This window comes from Gorilla gorilla, chromosome 14 (assembly GCF_029281585.2).
Source record: "Gorilla gorilla gorilla isolate KB3781 chromosome 14, NHGRI_mGorGor1-v2.1_pri, whole genome shotgun sequence".
Taxonomy (NCBI): domain Eukaryota; kingdom Metazoa; phylum Chordata; class Mammalia; order Primates; family Hominidae; genus Gorilla; species Gorilla gorilla.
The window spans coordinates 67,141,767-67,162,295 of NC_073238.2; the positions used below are offsets into that span (position 1 = coordinate 67,141,767).

At 44.0% G+C, this 20,529-nt stretch overlaps 1 protein-coding gene across 6 annotated transcripts in view; it reads right to left on the minus strand.

The window, feature by feature from the left end:
• CNMD (chondromodulin) overlaps window positions 1–20,143 on the minus strand; it is a 36,867-nt gene extending 16,724 nt beyond the window's left edge. Inside the window, exons 1-4 of one of the 6 annotated variants that reach the window (XM_055359936.2) lie at window positions 19,707–20,143; window positions 19,108–19,248; window positions 13,282–13,422; window positions 4,029–4,142 (exon numbers count right to left, since the gene is read on the minus strand). In XM_055359936.2, the coding sequence (XP_055215911.2) occupies window positions 4,029–4,142; window positions 13,282–13,422; window positions 19,108–19,248; window positions 19,707–19,859 (549 nt within the window). In that variant the 5' untranslated portion in view covers window positions 19,860–20,143. The remainder of the gene's footprint in view (window positions 1–4,028; window positions 4,143–13,281; window positions 13,423–19,107; window positions 19,249–19,706) is intronic. The other 5 variants (XM_019039579.4, XM_019039580.4, XM_004054563.5 and 2 more) reach the window with 5 other exon arrangements.
• Window positions 20,144–20,529: the final 386 nt, after the last annotated feature.

Sequence of the window (20,529 nt, forward strand, 5' to 3'; positions counted from 1 at the left end):
GGTTTGGTTTTTTCACATAGTACCATATTTCTTGGAGGCTTTGTTCATTCCTGTTCATTCTTTTTTCTCTAATCTCATCTTCATGCTGTATTTCATTAAGTTGATCTTCAATCTTGGATATCCTTTCTTCCTTCCACTGAATGGATTTGGCTACTGATACTTGTGTATGGTTCACGAAGTTCTCGTGCTGTGTTTTTCAGCTCCATCAGGTCATTTGAGTTCTTCTCTAAACTGGTTATTCTAGTTAGCAATTCCTCTAACCTTTTTTCAAGGTTCTTGGCTTCCTTGCATTGGGTTAGAACACGCTCCTTTAGCTCAGAGGAGTTTGTTATTACCCATCTTCTGAAGCCTACTTCTGTCAATTCGTCAAACTCATTCTCCATCCAGATTTGTTCCCTTGTTGGCAAGGAGTTGTGATCCTTTGGAGGAGAAGAGGCGTTCTGGTTTTTGGAATTTTCAGCCTTTTTGCACTGGTTTTTCGTTGATGTTGGTGACCTTTGGATGGGGTTCTGTATGGATGTCCTTTTTGTTGATGTTGATGCTATTCCTTTCTGTTTGTTAGTTTTCCTTCTAACAGTCAAGCCCCTCTGCTGCAGGTCTGCTGGAGTTTGCTGAGGTCCACTCCAGACCCTGTATGCCTGGGTATCACCATCAGAGGCTGCAGAACAGCAAAAACTGCTGTCTGTTCCTTCCTCTGGAAGCTTTGTCCTAGAGGGGCACCCATCAGATGCCAGCCGGAGCTCTCCTGTATGAGGTATCTGTCATTCCCTGCTGGGAGGTGTCTCCCAGTCAGGCACGGGGGGGTCAGGGACTCACTTGAGGAGGCAGTCTGTCCCTTAGCCAAGCTTGAGTGCTGTGCTGGGAGATCCACTGCTCTCTTCAGAGCTGGCAGGCAGGGACGTTTAAGTCTGCTGAAGCTGTGCTCACAGCCGCCCCTTCCCCCAGGTGCTCTGTCCTAGGGAGATGGGAGTTTTATCTATAAGCCCGACTGGGGCTGCTGCCTTTCTTTCAGAGATGCCCTGCCTGGAGAGGAGGAATCTGGAGAGGCAGTCTGGTTACAGCGGCTTTGAGGAGCTGCAGTGGGCTCCACCCAGTTCGAACTTCCTGGTGGCTTTGTTTACACTGTGAGAGGAAAACCGCCTACTCAAGCCTCAGTAATGGCGGATGCCCCTCCCCCCACCAAGCTCAAGTGTCCCAGGTCGACTTCAAACTGCTGTGCTGGCAGCGAGAATTTCAAGCCAGTGGATCTTAGCTTGCTGGGTTCCATGGGGGTGGGATCTGCTGAGCTAGACCACTTGGCTCCCTGGCTTCAGCCCCCTTTCCAGGGGAGTGAATGGTTCTGTCTTGCTGGTGTTCCTGGCCCCACTGGGGTATGAAGAAAGACTTCTGCAGCTAGCTCGGTGTCTTCCCAAATGGCCACCCAGTTGAAACCCAGGGCCCTGGTGGTGTAGGCACCCAAGGGAATCTCCTGGCCTGCAGGTTGCAAAGACCATGGGAAAAGCATAGTATCTGGGCTGGAAGGCACTGTTCCTCATGGCACGGTCCCTCACAACTTCCCTTGGCTGGGGGGGTAGTTCCCCAACCCCTTGAGCTTCCTGGGTGAGTCTATGCCCCACCCTGCTTTGGCTTGCTCTCTGTGGGGTGCACCCACTGTCTAACCACTCCCAGTGAGATAAGCCAGGTACCTCAGTTGGAAATGCAGAAATCACCTGCCTTCTGTGTTGATCTCACTGGGAGCTGCAGACTGGAGCTGTTCCTATTCGGCCATCTCTATATATACTTTTATGTATCTCTCAAATTTCCTACAGTAACACAGTATTGTTTTTAAAAATCAGGGAAAAATGTATTTAAAAACTCAGAAAATATACTGCAAACTTATGATTAAATCTGGGTCAGCCATTGTTGGGGAATTGGTCCTTGTAGAAGGCAGGAGAGGAGAACAAGTTCTGGGTCTATTTATAGGGAAAATGGCAAGGATTATAGTTCACTGAAGTCTTCATGACAGAAACTGAGGGATATGACTATAAAAAATGGTAATGCAATAAGAGAAGTTCAAGGGTCAGAACAAAGGAGGTCTTGGTCCCATTTTTATACTTGGTATAACATACTCGCACCGAGAAGATGACCTTTGATTCTGAACAGCACAGCTCATAAGGAACCAGCTGGAACACCATCAGGAGAGAATGACCAGAGCAAGGAAGGTCTGGAATACATCTCACAGGATGGATGGGAAACAGAGTAGAAAAGAGAAAACAGGAAATGGTAGTCAGCTTTACAAACTCACGGGTTTGTTTTTTAGCTTTTGTTTTGTTCTGTTTTGAGACACCGCCTGCAGCTGCTCCTATGGGGGCAAACAGTCAGGCAGTTTCCAGGCACCTTTGCTAACCCATATAGTTTTCCTCTTTTGCCTTGAGGGAGCTGATACTTGCTTTCCCTCCCTCTCAGGAATACCGGGAGGATCAAAGATGATCATAATAAAATTAACAACAATGAGCAGCAGCCATCTGTCAACCATCAAGTAGATTTGAGGGCCATGGGCACTGTATGCATACCCCCAGCTTGCAGATGACAATATCCATAGGGAGTATGAGAGTTGAGATGTAAATCCACGTTTTTCTGACTTCAAAGCCCATTTTCTCTCCACTCTATCCTGCCACAACTCAAATAAAAGACAATAATCAATGGAACCATTTTGTAAGCCCTAAACTACCATTAAAAGTAAGGTATTATTGTTAAATGTGTCTTTAGAATTCTGTATGCAATTCCTAAAGTAAATTTTAAAAAAATCAAGCTCAAAGGCAAGTTATTAATAATAAATGAAAGAAACATGTTTTAAAAACTCACAGGTTTGACACATAGAAAAGGAATTAGATATATGTTGTGTAGCTTCAATGGGCTGAACCTGAACCAATGGGAAGAAGTTGTAGGAGGAGCTATCTCAGCTTAATGTAGGGCAAAACAATTAGAACCACCCTCAGTGATGCTGGCTGGTGTTGGGGTGGGGGATGAGTGCCCTGTGGCTGCTTTCCAGCAGAGGCTGTGTGATCCGCTGTTGTGGGTCCCTTTAATGAAGACCCTATCTTAATGGAGTCCTTTGTCTTTATTGTGGAGTCTCTTTCGGGTTTTTTTTTTTTTTTTTTTGAGATAGGGTCTCATTCTGTTGCCCAGCCTGGAGTGCACTGGTGCAATCTCAGCTCCCTGCAGCCTCAATCTCCTGGGCTCAAGTGATCCTCCCACCTCTGCCTCCTGAGTAGCTGGGACTATAGGCACGCACTACCATGACCAGCTAATTTTTTGTATTTTTAGTAGAGACAGGGTTTTGCCGTGTTGTTCAGGCTTGTCTCGAATTCCTGGGCTTAAATGAACTGCCCACCTCGGCCTCCCAAAGTGCTGGGATTACCAGCATGAGCCACCATGCCTGCCTCTATTGTGGAGTCTTAACCACAGATCAGATAGTTCCCTAACCTCAGGCAAATAAGGCCATATGAGCACCCAGCCCCTTTATGCACTTTAAAATGTGGCTTCCCAAAACGTTTAAATATACTATATCATGTGAGAAGAATCCCTTGACCCCAGTAGGACAAAAACAGTTTAAATTCCTTTGGCAGAGAAGAAATCGAATTTACCATCTAGTCATGAACCTATCCAGATACTAGAAACCAAAAGTGTTGTGCCTTTAGGCTGGGCGCGGTGGCTCACTCCTATAATCCTGGCACTTTGGGAGGCCGAGGCAGGCAGGTCACTTGAGGCCAGGAGTTCAAGAAGAGCCTGGCCAACATGGTGAAACCCTGTATCTATTAAAAATACAACAAGTTAGTTGGACGTGGTGGCGTCCCTGTAGTCCCAGCTGCTCAGGAAGCTGAGACAGGAGAATCGGATGCAGTGAGCCAAAAGCGCCACTGCACTCCAGAGTGAGACTCTGTCTCAATAAAAATAAAAATAAAAACAAAAAATAAAAACCAAAAAGGTTGTGCCTTCAAACAATGTTTGCCAAGCAGTCTCCCTGTCTCAGGCATGTTGGTACCCACCAGTTTGGAGGAGATGCTCTGTTTGGTCACGGCGCCCACCTCAGGAATACGAGCCTTCACTTGCGCTTTAATGTAGCACTTCTCTCCTCCAGCAAAACGAATTCCTGTGATGCCCTATGAAACAAAAGTGTATCCATCTATCTATCCATTTGTTCATTTATTCGATTTATTGAGTGTCTACTGTGTTCCAGATGCTGTTCCGGGTGCTAGGGATAGGGATGAACAAAAGAGATGGAACTGCCCTCATGGAACTTACCTTTTAGCATTATTTACCAATAATAAAAAACAGCCGGGCGGCCGGGCGCAGTGGCTCATGCCTGTAATCCCAGCACTTTGGGAGGCCGAGGCAGGCAGATCACGAGGTCAGGAGATCAAGACCATCCTGGCTAACTCGGTGAAACCCGATCTCTACTAAAAATACAAAAAAAAAAAAAAAAAAAAAAAAATTAGCCAGGCGTGGTGGCGGGCACCTGTAGTCCCAGCTACTTGGGAGGCTGAGGCAGGAGAATAGGGTGAACCGGGGAGGCAGAGCTTGCAGTGAGCCGAGATCGCGCCACTGCACTCCACAGCCTGGGCAACAGAGCAAGACTCCGTCTCAAAACAAAAACAAAAAACAAACAAAAACAGCCGGGCATGGTGGCTTATGCCACCAGAACTGGGAGGCCAACGCGGGCAGATCACCTGAGGTCGGGAGTTTGAGACCAGCCTGGCCACCATGGTGAAACCCTGTCTCTACTAAAAAATACAAAAATTAACCGGGTGTGGTAGTGGGCTCCTGTAATCCCAGCTACTTGGGAGGCTGAGGCAGGAGAATTGCTTGAACCCAGGAGGCGGAGGTTGCAGACAGCCAAGATCGCCACTGCACTCCAGCTTGGGTGACAGAACGAGGCTCTGTCTCAAAAAAATAAAAACAAACAAACAAACAAGAATAGAGATAAAGTCAGGTAATAACTGTTAAGAAGAAAAATAAGACAGGAATGATGAGGTGGTAATTTAGACAGCATAGTCAGGGGAGGTGACTCAATGAGGGGATGATATTTGAGCTGGGACAGAATATGTTAGTTATTCCATCTATATTCACAAGCTCAGATGAAATGCCACCTTCTCCATGCAGCCTTCTCTGAACATCTCAGCCTAAGCAGCTGTCTTTCCTCTGCTCTCCCCTAAGTCCTCCCGTCTTCATTCCTCAACTGGGATGCTTACTCAACTATACACAGCCTACTTAGTTATAAGCTTCTTGAGATCAGTATTTGAATCTTTTCTGTTTTCTTTTTTGGTGACCCCACAAAGCTATTCAAAAGATGTTGGTCAAATTAATTAATTCTATGAATTCAGAATTTTCCTAGGTTACTGAGCCCAGAGTAAACAGTAAAACTTTCTACAGCACCTGGTTCTGAACTTTCCTTCTATACCTTACCCAAGGACTTAGATGTTTTTTTTTTTTTGTCTCCTGAGAGATATAAACAATATCTTCTCTTGGTCTGCCTAGGACCTGCCTCAAGGGAAACATCAGCCACAAAGCTCCAGTCTTGGCTGAAAGCACAGCCCCGATTCTACCCACAGAGGACATGAGGGGTAACAGGATGTTCTGTCCCAAGAATGTTTACTCTCCTCCTGCTGCTGTTAGTTTCAGGACTAGTGAACCTAAAATAAAGGCCTACAATTTTTATGGTATAATAATGGAGATACTAGCACAAATCTGAACCTTATCAGTCCTCTGTTGAGTTGAGGCAAGTGTTGGAATGATATAGAAATGGTACCAGGGCCAGTGATAAAGAATGGGGGAAGAAAACACTTAAAATCTAGGGATCCTGGCTCAAGATTCAGCCCTTTACAATGAAGAAGAAAATTAAATGTAAGTCATGCTGGAGGGGATTCATGGATAGCTCTACCTTATGTAGTCACAGAGCCAGGAGCCCTACAGAAGCTGGTGAGTAAAGGACTGCAAAACACAGAAGAAAAGGCTCATTCTTCCTCAAGCTCTTTATTATTTGTCTTGTGGCTTAATTAATCATGTATACATATGTAACTCATTTCACCTATTTCTCCCAGCACTACTGCTCACTCAGAGAGACAGGGGCATTATCCCCACTTTACAGAAGAGGAACTCCGAGGCTTACTGCTGAGGCTTGGCTCTTAACTGCACCTGAATTCACTGTAGAGGGTTTAAGAACACAGACGCCTGGGCCCCTTCCCAGAGATTCCCATTTGATTGGTTTGCTTTGGGGCCCAGGTATTGGGAGTCTTAAAAGCTCCCCAGGTGTTTATAATTTAAAGGGTTGATGCCAGGGTTGAAGATTACCATATGAACAGAAAGGTGTTCAAGGTAACAAAGCTTTTAAAGTGATGGCAATAACCTTTGGACCCAAGTTTCTTTTTATCAGTGGTTCACAAACCTTCCCTTGTATCAAAAATCCCCTGGGTCCCCAGCAAAACTTCAGAACAGTCTTCATTAACAACCACACCTTAAGCTACCAAGAAAAATCACAGACACCACTGATGCTGTTTACAGCTAAAAAAACAAAAAACAAAAAACAAAAAAACATACAGAGACTATACTACTGCATGCACCTAGAATGAAAGCTGAAGCGCCCTACCTAACCAACACCAAAAGTCCACCCCTATGAAAGCAAATTTAAAAAACTGTAATAAGCAACTATTAAATCAGATGCACAGATATCAACACAAGGACACAGGAAGCATGAAAAAGCAATAAAACATGACACTCCCGGAGGAATACAATAATTCTCCAGCAACAGATCACAATCAAAAACAAATTTATGAAATCCCAGAAAAAAAATTAAATATTGATATTAAAGAAGCTCCGTGAGATACAAGAGAATACTGAAAAACATGACAAAGAAATCAGAAAGACAATTTAGGATATGAATGAGAAATTTAATAAGGAGATGTATATTATGAAAAAGAATGAAATAGAAATTATAGAACCGAAGAATTCATTGAATGAAATACAATATACACTTAAAAGATTCAACAATAGAGGCCAGGCACAGTGGCTCACACCTGTAATCCCAGCACTTTGGGAAGCCAAGGTGAGTGGATCACCTGAGGTCAGGACTTCGAGACCAGCCTGGCCAACATGGCAAAACCCCATCTCTACTAAAAATACAAAAAAATAAAAAATAGCTGGCCATGGTGGTGCACGCCTGTTATCCCAGTTACTCAAGAGGCTGAGGCAGGAGAATCGCTTGAACTCAGGAGGTGGAGGTTGCAGTGAGTTGAAATGGCACCACCGCACTTCAGCCTGGGCGACAGAGCCAGACTCCGTCTCAAATAAAAAAAAAATGATTCAACAATAGACTATTTCAAGCATCTCAGAACTTGAAAAGAAGTCTTTTGAAATAACCCAGTCAGACAAAAATAAATAAAAAAGAATAAAAAAGGGCCAAGCATAGTGTCTCATGCCTGTAATCCCAACATTTTGGGAGGCTGAGGCAGAAGGATTGCTTGAGCCCAGGAGTTCGCAACCAGCCTGGGCAACATGGTGAGACCCCATTTCTACAAAAAAATTTTAAAAATTAGCTAGGTGTGGTGTGTGTGCCTGTAGTCCCAGCTACTTGGAAGGGAGAAGGATCACTGGTATATATATATATATCCACAATGGAATACTATTTGGCCATAGAAAAGAACGAAATCATGTCATTTCCAGTAACATGGATGGAACCAGAGGTCATTATGTTAAATGAAATAAGCCAGGCACAGAAAGACAAATGTCATATGTTCTCTCTCCTATGTGGGAGCTAAAAAAGTTGATCTCATGGAAGCAGAAAGTAATGATAGATACCAGAGGCTGAGAAGGATATATGGGTAGAGCTGGGGGAATGAAGACAGGTTGGTTAATGGGTGGTACAAACATGCAGTTAGATAGAAGAAATAAGTTCTAATGTTCAGTAGCAGAGTGGGGTGACTATAGTTAGCAACAATGTATTGTATGTTTCAAAGTAGCTAGAAGAGAGGACTTGAAATGTTCCCAACACATAGAAATGAAAACCAAATACCCTAACATTATCATTACACATCCTATTCATGTAACAAAATATCACATATATCTCATAAATATATAAAATATTATGTAACAATTTTAAAAAGGCAAATTAAAAAATCACCTGGGCCAGGGCGGTGGCTCATGCCTGTAATCCCAGCACTTTGGGAGGCCGAGGCAGGAGGATAACGAGGTCAAGATATGGAGACCATCCTGGCCAACATGGTGAAACCCCATCTCTACTAAAAACACAAAAATTAGTTGGGTGTGGTGGCGTGCACCTGTAGTCCCAGCTACTAGGGAGGCTGAGGCAGGAGAATCGCTTGAACCCAGGAGGCGGAGAGGTTGCAGTGAGCCAAGATCGCACCACTGCACTGCAGCCTGGCGACAGAGCGAGACTCCATCTCAAAAAAAAAAAAAAAAAATTCACTTGGAGGACTTGTTAAATTAAACAGTGTTGTGCCCCACCCCCAGTTTCCCATTCAGTAGGTCTGGGGTGGGGCCTAAAATCTGCATTTCTAACAAGCCAAGTGATGCTCCACTGGCAGCCTGAGGAATACACGTGGAGAATAACTGCTTTCTCTTATGCTACCTCCTGTAGGGCTGCTGCTCTTATTTGGCATGTAAATTTAGGACTCATAGTTTGAAAAACAGAAGGCAGGGAGGGAGATGATGCCTTCTTATGTGACATTTTCTCTTAACTTCAAACACATCCCCTGAATGTGAGATGTGTGGAGGGAACGCACACATCTCCGTCACCATATCCCCAAAGGGGAAAGCTGATTCTACTGAATGACTCGCAGCACTGAATGGGAATCTAGTGTTAAGTTGGTTCTGACAGTCGACACACCGCAGTGAGAACTGAAACCCCCATGGGGTAGGAAGTGTGGGAAAGAATTCACACATATTAACCACCGTGTCTAGCAAAAACTCCACATCAAACAGCCAGATATATTAAGAGATTAAACAGAGGGAACTAAAAGAAGCACAAGAAAGCCAAGCAAACCTCCTGTTTTTGCAAACAAACAGGCTTTAGAAGCTGGTGGTAATGAAGAAATTTGCTAGCAAGGGTGATGAGTGGAGAGTCCAAGAATCTAACATTCTTTTTTCAAAACAGTGACGTAATCTTACCTTGGCTGCACATTTTTTTCTTTCTAAGGTATCTCATCTATTTCTATGGCTTAAACCAGAGGTTCCCAAGGATGGTAGGAGTTCGTGTCCCCAAGAGGGCACTTTAGAAATCCTTGGAGAAGTTTCTTGTCACAAAGATTGGGGGCACTCCTGACCTTTATTGCACAGGGCCCAGGGATGTCAGGTCCTGCAGAGCCTGGGACAGTCCTGAAGAACTAATTGTCCTGGGTTGGAGGAAAAAAACCTGTTTGTAAATATCAGTGTCTAGAACCCAATGTTGTTTTATATGTAAACACAAAGTAATTTTTGGCATAGTCTTAATGTACAACAAATTTCCTAGGAATGCAATTACTGTGAAATGGAGAGAAAACAGTACTTTTCTTCACGGTTTGAGAAAATTACATAGCATTTAAATTGCCAACACACACTTGTGTCTGTCTGCATTTTGGGCTGTGGCATTGACAGTCATTCAGCTACTACTATAAGTGTTTGACTTTATATCTTCTAGTGCATCTGGCTGAACATTTACATATGAAGTCCATATTTTTAATATAAATGAGTTTCATTTCATTTTTCCTTTACCTTATAGTTGGAGGCTGAATTGACAGGTTATGCTATCTTTACTTTCTCTAGATTTTTAAATAAAAATTTCAAATATTCACAAAATTAAAAGGATTATACAGTGAACCCCCATATGCCCATCAGTTTATTCTTTCAATTTCTTTTTTTTTAAATTTTATTATTATTATACTTTAAGTTTTCGGGTACATGTGCACAATGTGCAGGTTTGTTACATATGTATACATGTGCCATGTTGGTGCGCTGCACCCACTAACTCGTCATCTAGCATTAGGTATATCTCCTAATGCTATCCCTCCCCCCTCCCCACAGCAGTTCCTGGTGTGTGACGTTCCCCTTCCTGTATCCATGTGTTCTCATTGTTCAGTTCCCACCTATGAGTAAGAACATGCGGTGTTTGGTTTTTTGTCCTTGCGATAGTTTGCTGAGAATGATGGTTTCCAGCTTCATCCATGTCCCTGCAAAGGACATGAACTCATCATTTTTTATGGCTGCATAGTATTCCATGGTGTATATGTGCCACATTTTCTTAATCCAGTCTATCATTGTTGGACATTTGAGTTGGTTCCAAGTCTTTGCTATTGTGAATAGTGCCGCAATAAACATACGTGTGCATGTGTCTTTATAGCAGCATGATTTATAATCCTTTGGGTATATAACCAGTAATGGGATGGCTGGGTCAAATGGTGTTTCTAGTTCTAGATCCCTGAGGAATCGCAACACTGACTTCCACAATGGTTGAACTAGTTTACAGTCCCACCAACAGTGTAAAAGTGTTCCTATTTCTCCACATCCTCTCCAGCACCTGTTGTTTCCTGACTTTTTAATGATTGCCATTCTAACTGGTGTGAGATGGATCTCATTGTGGTTTTGATTTGCATTTCTCTGATGGCCAGTGATGATGAGCATTTTTTCATGTGTTTTTTGGCTGCATAAATGTCTTCTTTTGAGAAGTGTCTGTTCATATCCTTCGCCCACTTTTTGATGGGATATTCTTTCAATTTCTAAGGCTTTTTGTTATATAAATGGGGCATTCAGTCCGAGGGGGTTGGCTTAAAGCAACAGCACTGGTGCTTGTGAGAGTATAACTAGAATGTAACTCATAAAGTATGAATGAACTTGGGTTTTCTATCTCTCAGGGTGGAGAGCCTGGAGCACTTTTTTCAGTGCTATCCTCCATCAGGGGTTGTTTTCTTCCACGGGGTTCTACTAAAATCTTGGTGGGGTCCTGGACGAACCAGGGAGACTGTTCATTTACAATTCAAAACCTTTTATAATCTAGCCCCACCTGCATCCCCATCTTTTTTCCTTCCCCAAGTTGGGCTGAACTGGGCAACTTAGAATTAGAACCTTGGAGCGAGACTGCACATTCATGTTCACTATTTTTCCCTGGGCCTGGAGAGCCTTCCCCTACCTGTCTGACAGTTGAAATCCTAATTATTCTTCAGGACCTGATTTGGTCATCTCTACCTCTGTAAGACCTGCTCCAGTCCCCTATTCAGGAAGGATGTTTCCTCTCTGTTCATAACTCATTGGAACACGTTTTCCAAGCTAACCGGAAGCTATTTCTGTGTGTATGTCTGCCTCCTGAACTGAACTGAAGGGTCCTTGAGGGAAGAGTCAATCATTTTTGCATTCCGCCTGCTTAGCATCATCCCTTGCACACAGTATGTCTCAATAAATGCTTCTTGAATTTGACTGTTGATTCAAAATACAGGAGAAAGTAATAGTGTAGGTACCATAGTGGCTGATTCATGTGTTTTCAAAAGTTCAGGCTTGTTTAAACCCATAACAGGTTCTATCCATCAAAAAAATGTTCTACTCACCAGTTCTGACTTAGAGAAATGTGGAAGCTATCAAAGAGAATTGATCAGTTTATAAAATATCTATGGCCCTGTTGGTCTATGAGAACAAAACACAATCGATACCATTATTAGAAAAGAACCAAAGGATTATAAAACAGAAATATAGGTTTGGGATTAAAATATGTTAAAAGAATATTTTTGATACATGAACATCTCAAGAAAGATGAATCTTTTCTTATTCATCTTTGTAGCTCCCTTTGCATATCTTAATATTGTGGCACACCACAGGCATTCAATTTCTGAATTGAATAATGTGTGTTGGGGAGTCACATTTTATTAGTTTATATTGAGTAGTACAAAGAAAAAATGATTTTACCCTGTCCTGGGTCTTGCAGTAAAAGCCTTTAATAAGTGCAGAGAAATTATACTTGTGCATTGAGCAGAATCATCTGCAAAGCTATGACTAAACAAAGTGCATCTGGGCACATACAGAGCAGCAGAGGCTGTCCCCAGGGCAGAGACCATTCTGAACATAGTCCTTGTCATGATCAAATAATATCTGACATCACAGTAGCTCTAATGTTAGCATCTGTTGGGTATTCAAATGGACTTATGAGGTATATTTTGGTACCAACAAGAGGAGTGCTTTCACTCAAATGAAAAGCATCTTTAGCTTTTCTCATCAATCAGAGGAAGATGGGTCGATGAGGTGTTTGTGGACCAATAAACTATCAGAAGAGACATTATTTTCAAGAGGCTTTTTTCATTATGAAGTTTCACCTACTCCATCTGCAGATTTAACAGGAGTACACAAATAGTGATGCCTCTTCCTTATAGTAAAACATGAAAGAGCATAAAATATTTATGTTGGCCAACAGGAAATTCGGCCTGAAGTGACACTTTGGTTTGCAGATGTACACCGAAACATTGCTGCACAGCTTAATGTCTCAAATTGCCTGTAAATGAAATTTTTGTTAAAAAATCAAAACAAAACAGTCTCCTTTTCAAAGGAGATGTGAATGTTTTATCTCTAATATGCTATGGTAATATGCTATGGTTAGAAAACATATGCTATAATAGGAGAATTTGCTCATGGTCATTTTCTGGATTAAATAGGAAATTGGAATTGAGAAAAGTATGCAAATAGATCCCACCTGTTGTTGATGAGATTATTAGGTCATTAAAATTTCCCTCTTCTTCAGAAATTTAAATTTCAAACCTTGCAACATTCTTGGATTGTTTTGAGCATTTTATTCATCACGTTACAGAAATCCGCTTGAAAAGAAATAGCTCCTTCAAGTCTTTCTGCCAAGACTTTTATATAATTCCAAGAAGAACCTGCTCTTTTCAATGCTATGGTATTGTGGTTTTTTTCTTCCAGTTTTGAAAATCAAGTTTTATTTTGATTTCTAGGGACATACCTTTAATTTCCTAGAAGTAAAAAATGTTTTTCAAAACAGCTAAATCCTTATGTACATGAATTCAATAAAGGTGGTTCTTTTTGTTTTTGGTATTTTACAACTGAAGTGTTGTTTTTTTCTTTTGCAAATATGAAGGACAAAGTCTGGTCCTTTCTCAGAGAGAATATGCTACCTGTAGTGGATTAGTGGCACTACAACTGCTATAAAGAACAGTTACCATTTGGATGTGTGTGAGAAACGCTGCTTCTCCTTGAATTAGAAAAGTCCCCCAGGCTTGCCTGGTTAAATTCTCTAAATGCATGAAATATACTTACATTCTGGAAATCATTAACTTCAATTGCTTCTTCAGCTCCACTTCCCATTTTAAAGGTCTCCAAGTTGTTCCCAGCATCTATTTCCATTGACCCATCTTGTAATTTCCCATTGATACTCATGGTGTAATGGACATTGTAAATCTGAAAGTGAGCATAAGAGTTAGTGATGCTTTCTTTTTTGAGCAATTCAGGGCTTATCTTTAGAAGGGCAGTGTATGAGGTAGCATCCATATGTTTCAGAGATACATGAGATAGTCCTTAATAATAATACATTTATATATGACGACTTCATTCATACAACAATCAGTTAATGCAATGATTTCCTTAAAAATACCTTAAGAGTAAAGACTTTGGTTGCCTCTGACACCTATTCCAATAGCTCCATAATTTGCAATGCTGGCTGTACTTTAGAAGCATCTGGGTAGACTCTCTGGGTACCATGCCTGGGTTTCACCCTGGAGAAATCAAATCAGAAGCTGTGGGAAGGGCGCTTGGGCATAGGTCTTTCTTTCTCTAAAGCTCAATTCTATTATGCCTCTGGGTTGAGCACTATTGATGGATAAATGGAAATTGAGGAGGCAGAAGGTTAACTGGGCTCCCAGCTGAACATGTCTGCAGTGGCACCTCAGTTTCACAAGTTGTTTTCATCCTTTGGTCAAGATTAGGCATGCAGTGTCTCAGGTATATGGTATATGGTATTAGGTATATGGAAAGGACTGCAGACAGGACCAGGGTATGCTTGATATAGAGCAGCATGTGTGGAGAGGAATGCCAATGTGCACGTTTGTTTCAGCTCAAAATGGTAGTACTCCCTAAACGACTCTATGGGGCAGGCCCATGGTGCTGTAGGGCATTTTGTTATGAGATGTGTGGGGAGTGTGGAAGAGGGGAAGGGACCTGGCACTGCAGAAGAGCATCGGTCCAGTAATCAGGAAAACAGGTGGCCACACCACTCATCTCTGGATCTTGTGAGTTGCCACGAGTGTATAATGAAGTTGGACCTCATAGGTGGCTTTCATCTATGTCCTTAGAACTGTTGGGATCTCCCGGGCATGGCCTAGAGGTGAGGATGGCACTGTGGCGCTCTGTTCCCTCCTGTCCATCCATAGTCTAACCAGAGTGGCTCTGCTTTTTCTGTCTTATGTGTTGCATTTCTGAGTAACATTTTGTTAGAAAGACAAATTTCAATACTTAAAACATTTTTTTTTAAAGTTTGCCACTAATTAGCTGACCTAAAGGGCTCAGACACCTGATTACTGCACCGGTTTCAAAATAACTCAGACGCTGCTCCTGCTCAGTGTCCTGCTGTCCTGGTAGACCTTTCTGTGTGGCAGAGCTAGGAGGTGGGTTTCTTTGTTTTTTGGATTTAGATGCATAGGTATATCTCTATATCTTACATATGATATATTACATATCATGTATAAATTATAGATGTATATATACACATATATATAAATCTTTAAAGTGGAGGAATGAGAACTGATGAAAAACTGTTGCTACTTAATGTCAGGTCAGCCAGTCAAAACTGCAAATAGCTCAGATCCAATTCAAGTCTGATTTTTCTTCCTCATTATGAAGAGTGACTGCTACATGCACAAACACTGGAAAAAGGATCTGTTATTGTTGGATCCATTTCTTGAAGAAAACTCATTATTACAAGACCCACAGTGCACTATTTTATTATCAGCAGAGATACAGAAATGGCTTTGCTATCCAGCACTCTTTTAGGAACAGCATTCATTCAGCAGGACAGAAAATACCAGTGTCCTTTTTCAGCTCAACCATCCCTCATTGCCCCTCCTTCCCTGTCTCTTTCTGAAGAACTTAGATGTCTGCAATTTACTGTCTCCTAGGCTTCCCTGATCACAAGAACCACTCCTGGGGGTTCTGATTTAGTGGAGCTAGAGCACAGCCCACCAGTCTCTTTTCCCCTTTCCCCTCAGGTGGCCCTTATGATCAGCCAGGTTTGGGAAACCTGTTTTCTTTGGCTGAGACGGGACTCCTGCAGGTGAGGTTTGGAAAGAAGGCTCTGTTCTGTCCGGTGCTCTCTGAGCAGCCAGTGTTCATATGGGTCAGTGATGACTGTCAGAAGGAGCCTGGCAGGAAACACCCATGTGAGTGTCTTCCACTCATGTGACAAGAGGTTCTGTGTTTTTTTTTTTTTAAGAACATTGCACATAAGCTTTTACTAGTAAAGCAATGCAACATTTAAGAACATAACCATTTCTAAATTATTAGCAGTTCTTAAGGAGATAAGGTTGTCACACTAGAAGAGTGGCCTGTGGTTTGAATTTCACATTCCTCCACCACTATCCCTGGCTGTCTTCTCCCCAGAAAGCCTCCCTAACTAGGTGCAGGGATATCCAATCTTTTGGCTTCCCTGGGCCACAATGGAAGAAGAATTGTCTTGGACCACACATAAAATACACTAACACTAACGATAGCTGATGAATTTTTTAAAAAAATCTAAAAAAACCCAAAAATCTCATAATGTTTTAAGAAAGTTTACGAATTTGTGTTGGGTTGTATTCAAAACTGCCCTGGGCCGCATGCAGGACCACGGATTGGACAAGCTTGACCTAGGGCATCTTGGTTGTGCAGCTGCAGCCCACCTTTTTTTTTTTTTTTTTTGAGATGGAGTCTTGCTCTGTCACCCAAGCTGGGGTGCAGTGGCACAATCTCGACTCACTGCAACCTCCGCCTCCCAGGTTCAAGCCATTCTCCTGCCTCAGCCTCCCAGGGAGCTGGGACTACAGGCATGCGCCACCACGCCCAGCTAATTTTTTTTTTTTTTTTTTTGAGACGGAGTCTTGCTCTGTCGCCCAGGCTGGAGTGCAGTGGCGCAATCTCCGCTCACTGCAAGCTCCACCTCCCGGGTTCACACCATTCTCCTGCCTCAGCCTCCCAGGTAGCTGGGACTACAGGCGCCCGCCACCAGGCCTAGCTAATTTTTTTTGTATTTTTAGTAGAGACAGGGTTTCACCATGTTAGCCAGGATGGTCTCGATCTCCTGACCTCGTGAGCCACCCGCCTCGGCCTCCCAAAGTGTTGGGATTACAGGCGTGAGCCACCGCGCCCGGACTTTATTTGCATTTTTAGTAGAGATGGGATTTCACCATGCTGGCCGGGCTGGTCTTGAACTCCTGACCTCAAGTGATCCTCCTGCCTTGGCCTCCCAAAGTGCTGGGATTACAGACGTGAGCCACCACGCCTGGCCTGCAGCCCACCTTTTATGTGCACTGCGCCATCTGCATGGGGACAGCAGTGAAGCTGTCCCCCTCCTGAAGCTACTAGGGGAGGATGTGGGGGGAGGAGGCAGTCCAGTTTCTAACATACTAGACTCTGAGATGGGGACGAGGCTGGGCTGTTGGAGCAGCAATTACCTTATCTGCTCTAAGTACATGGAGCTGTGGACACCCAAGGCTATTTTTATCCAAATAAGATGAAATTTATTATTCGCCAAAATTCTGCTCAATATGGTGCTTTTTACAGCCAAGGATATTTGCTAATGAGTTTTTAATAAGGCCTATGTTCTATAAGATTAATTACATAATGTTTGGGAAAATGTCTAGAAAAATTAGTCTGAGAGGAAAGGCCCCAAGCAATGATTTCCTTCCCTCATCCCACAGGGTGGGGTTGTCAGTTATCTCATATTGGTGGAAATTTCCCATATTTCAATGCCTTGTTCCATTTGCAATAATGTGGATGAAAAATGGCCTCAATATTGGAGCCCAGTTCAGTTGTCCCCTGATTATTAGTACTCCGGTGCTTCATAGTCCTCCAGCTAAATTTCAGTAAACCTGTCCTAAGGGGATTTACCCACATGAAAAGGATAGGAGGTGAATTACAGCTGGTTCTCCTCTATAAACCAATATAGAGGAGCCGAGGCACAGATAATCCCCAAAGAGTGGATAATCCATTTGGTTTGACAAGTCTTTCTGTTTGACAAAGACTTACCTTTTTTGATTACGTTTTGTCTGAGCTATTTAGATTTGTATTCAGGCAAAGCAGACCTGTGCATGTGCTATGCCTAGATGGTGCCAAAGTTACTCTATTTAGTATTTTGTGATTTGTTTTTCATACTTAAGTCATATGGATCAGGGAGAAAAAAACTATCATGATTTTCTTCATTCTCCTGTCTGTATAGGATATAGCAATAATTTTGATTGTTGACAATAAAATGTGATTCACTATTCCTCTGAATTCTTAGAATTTAATACTGCTTTCCTGAAGCAGACAACCAACCATCTTGCAGTAAAGTAAAATATATGAAAAAAGGGAGCTGTGCTTATTCAGTATGATTGCTTAATCTCTCTTTTTAGAAGCCTGTCAGTTAGTGATGTTTACCTTGAATAATTAAATGACAAATGGTATTCATTTTAAAATATATCATGTCCAGAATCTTTATCAAAAAAAAGCATAGCTATTGTTATCCCCCATTGACCTATACCATTGAGGCTTTGTTATTTAAAAGATAGCATTTACATTCTAAAACCACAGAATTTCCCAAAGAGATGACAATCTAAACCCTGCTATTAATGGAGATGTAGATATTGAAATCATTCTCTTATTCACATTTGCTGTTTCAAACATGAGCATCTGGCCCAGCTTCTATATTTAAAATACAAATACATTAAGGCACTTTTCAAATACCCACAAAATACAGTGCAATTCTGATCTTACAAATCGATGCTTGTAAATTTGATATAGTCTCTAAAACAGACTTGGTGCTAAATGGCATGCTTATCTACATTAGACATTTGAGTTAAAAATACAAATTATGCAGTGACTGCAGAAGATGTGATGTGTAAAATGGTTGAATTGCTTTCAGCACCATTTTCTGTAAGTACTGGAATTCGTTCATGCTTTGCATTTCATGGTAGGAGAGAGGAAAAAACAGCAATCACCAATCCTCTGAGGATAGCGATTATGAAAGAGCCCTTTGTGTGTGCCCTGGAGATGGAATTCTTTTCCATTAGTTGAAATAAGCTTATACCAGACCTGGCAGTGGTCATCAAGATAAAATGCCCCCTTTTACATAGGTGAACACTTTCAGAGTATTTAGAGAACACACTGGAGCTCTGCCCAGTCAACTTAGAAACAGTCTTTGTACTCCTCGAGAGCCATGGAGCTTTAAAATAAATAGTTGCATACAAAGAAAGTAGGACAGCAGTTAGTAAAACACCTACTATTAAACCACATGTGATGACTAGGCCAGAATTAATTGTTAAAGAGATTTTCCACCTTTAAGGAAGTTAGACGTTTTGTTTGATTGTTTGTTTTTTGTTTTTGTTTTTGTTTTCCAGAGAGAGAAGGGAATGTTCATGGCTAGGTCACAAAAAAACCTTCTGAAAGGCAAAAATTCCTTCCCAATGGGTCTGAATATGGGTCTGAATATTCCTCCACTATCTTTGTCCTGGATTTTACATCCACAGCCTTTCTTAGCAGGGACAGGCCTTAGAGATCGTCCAGTTCCATTTTTTCCCTTCAGGACGAGTACACTGAGGCCAAAAGGTGACGTGCCTTCCCCACGGTCGCGCCACTGCTTAGTGGGAGATGAGCCGAGAACGGCCTTTCTCGGACCGTCCACTACATTCTCCCCTACTCTACGCTTCAATCTTCTCCCGTGAAACCTTCACTTGCTTTTCTACAACGTTGACCTAAGGCGGAAAGCCGCGTGCCAGAGTGGGATGGGAGAGGGGGAGCTCACGCTGGGCCCGAGGGGCCCGCCGGCAGCCGCGCGCCCCTCGCCGGCCCGCGCTCGGGCTCCCCCTAGGGGCACCATGGGCGACACGGGGGTCCCCGCGCGCCGCCCTCTGGACTTACGTGACTGTCGCTCGCCTTCCAGAAGTAGAAGGCCCCGATGGCCCCGAAGAGCAGCAGCACAGCTCCCGAAATGAGGACCACGGCTCCCACCTTGAGCAGCCGCGCGGGGCTGGAGGGCTTCACCGTCAGCGTAGCGTACGCCTGCGGGCCGGGGCGGGAGAGGGACCGTCGCGTTTGTGCCGCCAGCACCTGCGGCCCCCAGCGCACCCGGGCCCCACGCGGTAGCCCCCAGGGAGTGGGGAGTCGGGCGGGAAACAGCTCGCCCGGGCTCCTACGGGTGCCCCTTTCGCCGCGCTCCCTCCCGAGGGTCCTTTGCAGTCGGGCGTGGAAGTGGGATGAGCAAACCCCGCAGCACAGGGCCTTCGCCCCAGGACCTGCACCCTCTACCGGCCACGGGACGTCCCTCCGCACCCGCCTGTGGATGCCGTGACCCCTGCACACTCATACGCGTGGGGCGACATCCCACCCACACATTTGGGACCCAAATTTATCCCCCCGCCAACACACCCATTCGGTGGCATGCACCCCTGAGTCCGAACTGTGGAACCAGATACTCACACAACCCGGGCCCTGCGTGTGGAATCCCTGGCGGTACTCACCGGGGGGCTGCAGAATTCCACGTCATCAGGTCCCACCAGGGCAATGGGAACTTTGTCGGAGTTCTCTGTCATGTTTGCGGCGGGAGGAGTGAGGCACTCGGAGACTCCCTGGGCGCCCTGGGATCTGTCCCGCTGCCCCGACATGCAGGGCATTTCAACGCCGCGCGCACACACGGTGCACGGTCCCGCCTGGGCCAGCCCAGCGGTCCCCACCCCTTCCAGCGCCTCACCTCTCTCCTCCCTTCTCTCTCCCGCCGCGGGCAGCTCGTCCTGCACTCCCGGATGCCCCCTTTCCTCCTCACTCAATCCTGTCTACTGGTCCCCCAAACAGCATCCCGGTGACTCTGAATGTGTGGGGGTGGTTGCATCCCTCAGAGCGGGATGCTGAATCCTGGGACCCAAAGAAATACTCAAGTGCCAGAGCAATTAGCCATGCACCGAGGATGCCTTAGAATGTCAGCGGGCTCTGCTGTGACAACTGGCTGGAGGCCATTTCCTGCAGGGTCTTTGTATGTGTGTGTTGGGGTGGGGGTGGGGGGAAGATGGCTCATGGAAGGTGAAGGAGAAGACAACAGAGTGGTGCAGGTGGACAGGGGATACTGGCCTAAGAGTGTAAGGGTTAGGCCACCTTCTCACTGGCCTGGCATTGCTGGATGGCCCCTGGGACTGGAAAACAGAGCAGGGTCTTAGGGATGGCTCCTTGCCACCAGTTTTTCTAGGGGCTAGGTACAACTGCAGCAAAAGTGAGAGCTAAGCAGAGCAGGGCTGGAGGGAAGGAGTTGGGGAGACCAGAATAAAAGTGCATGCTGGTTGGTTGAATAAA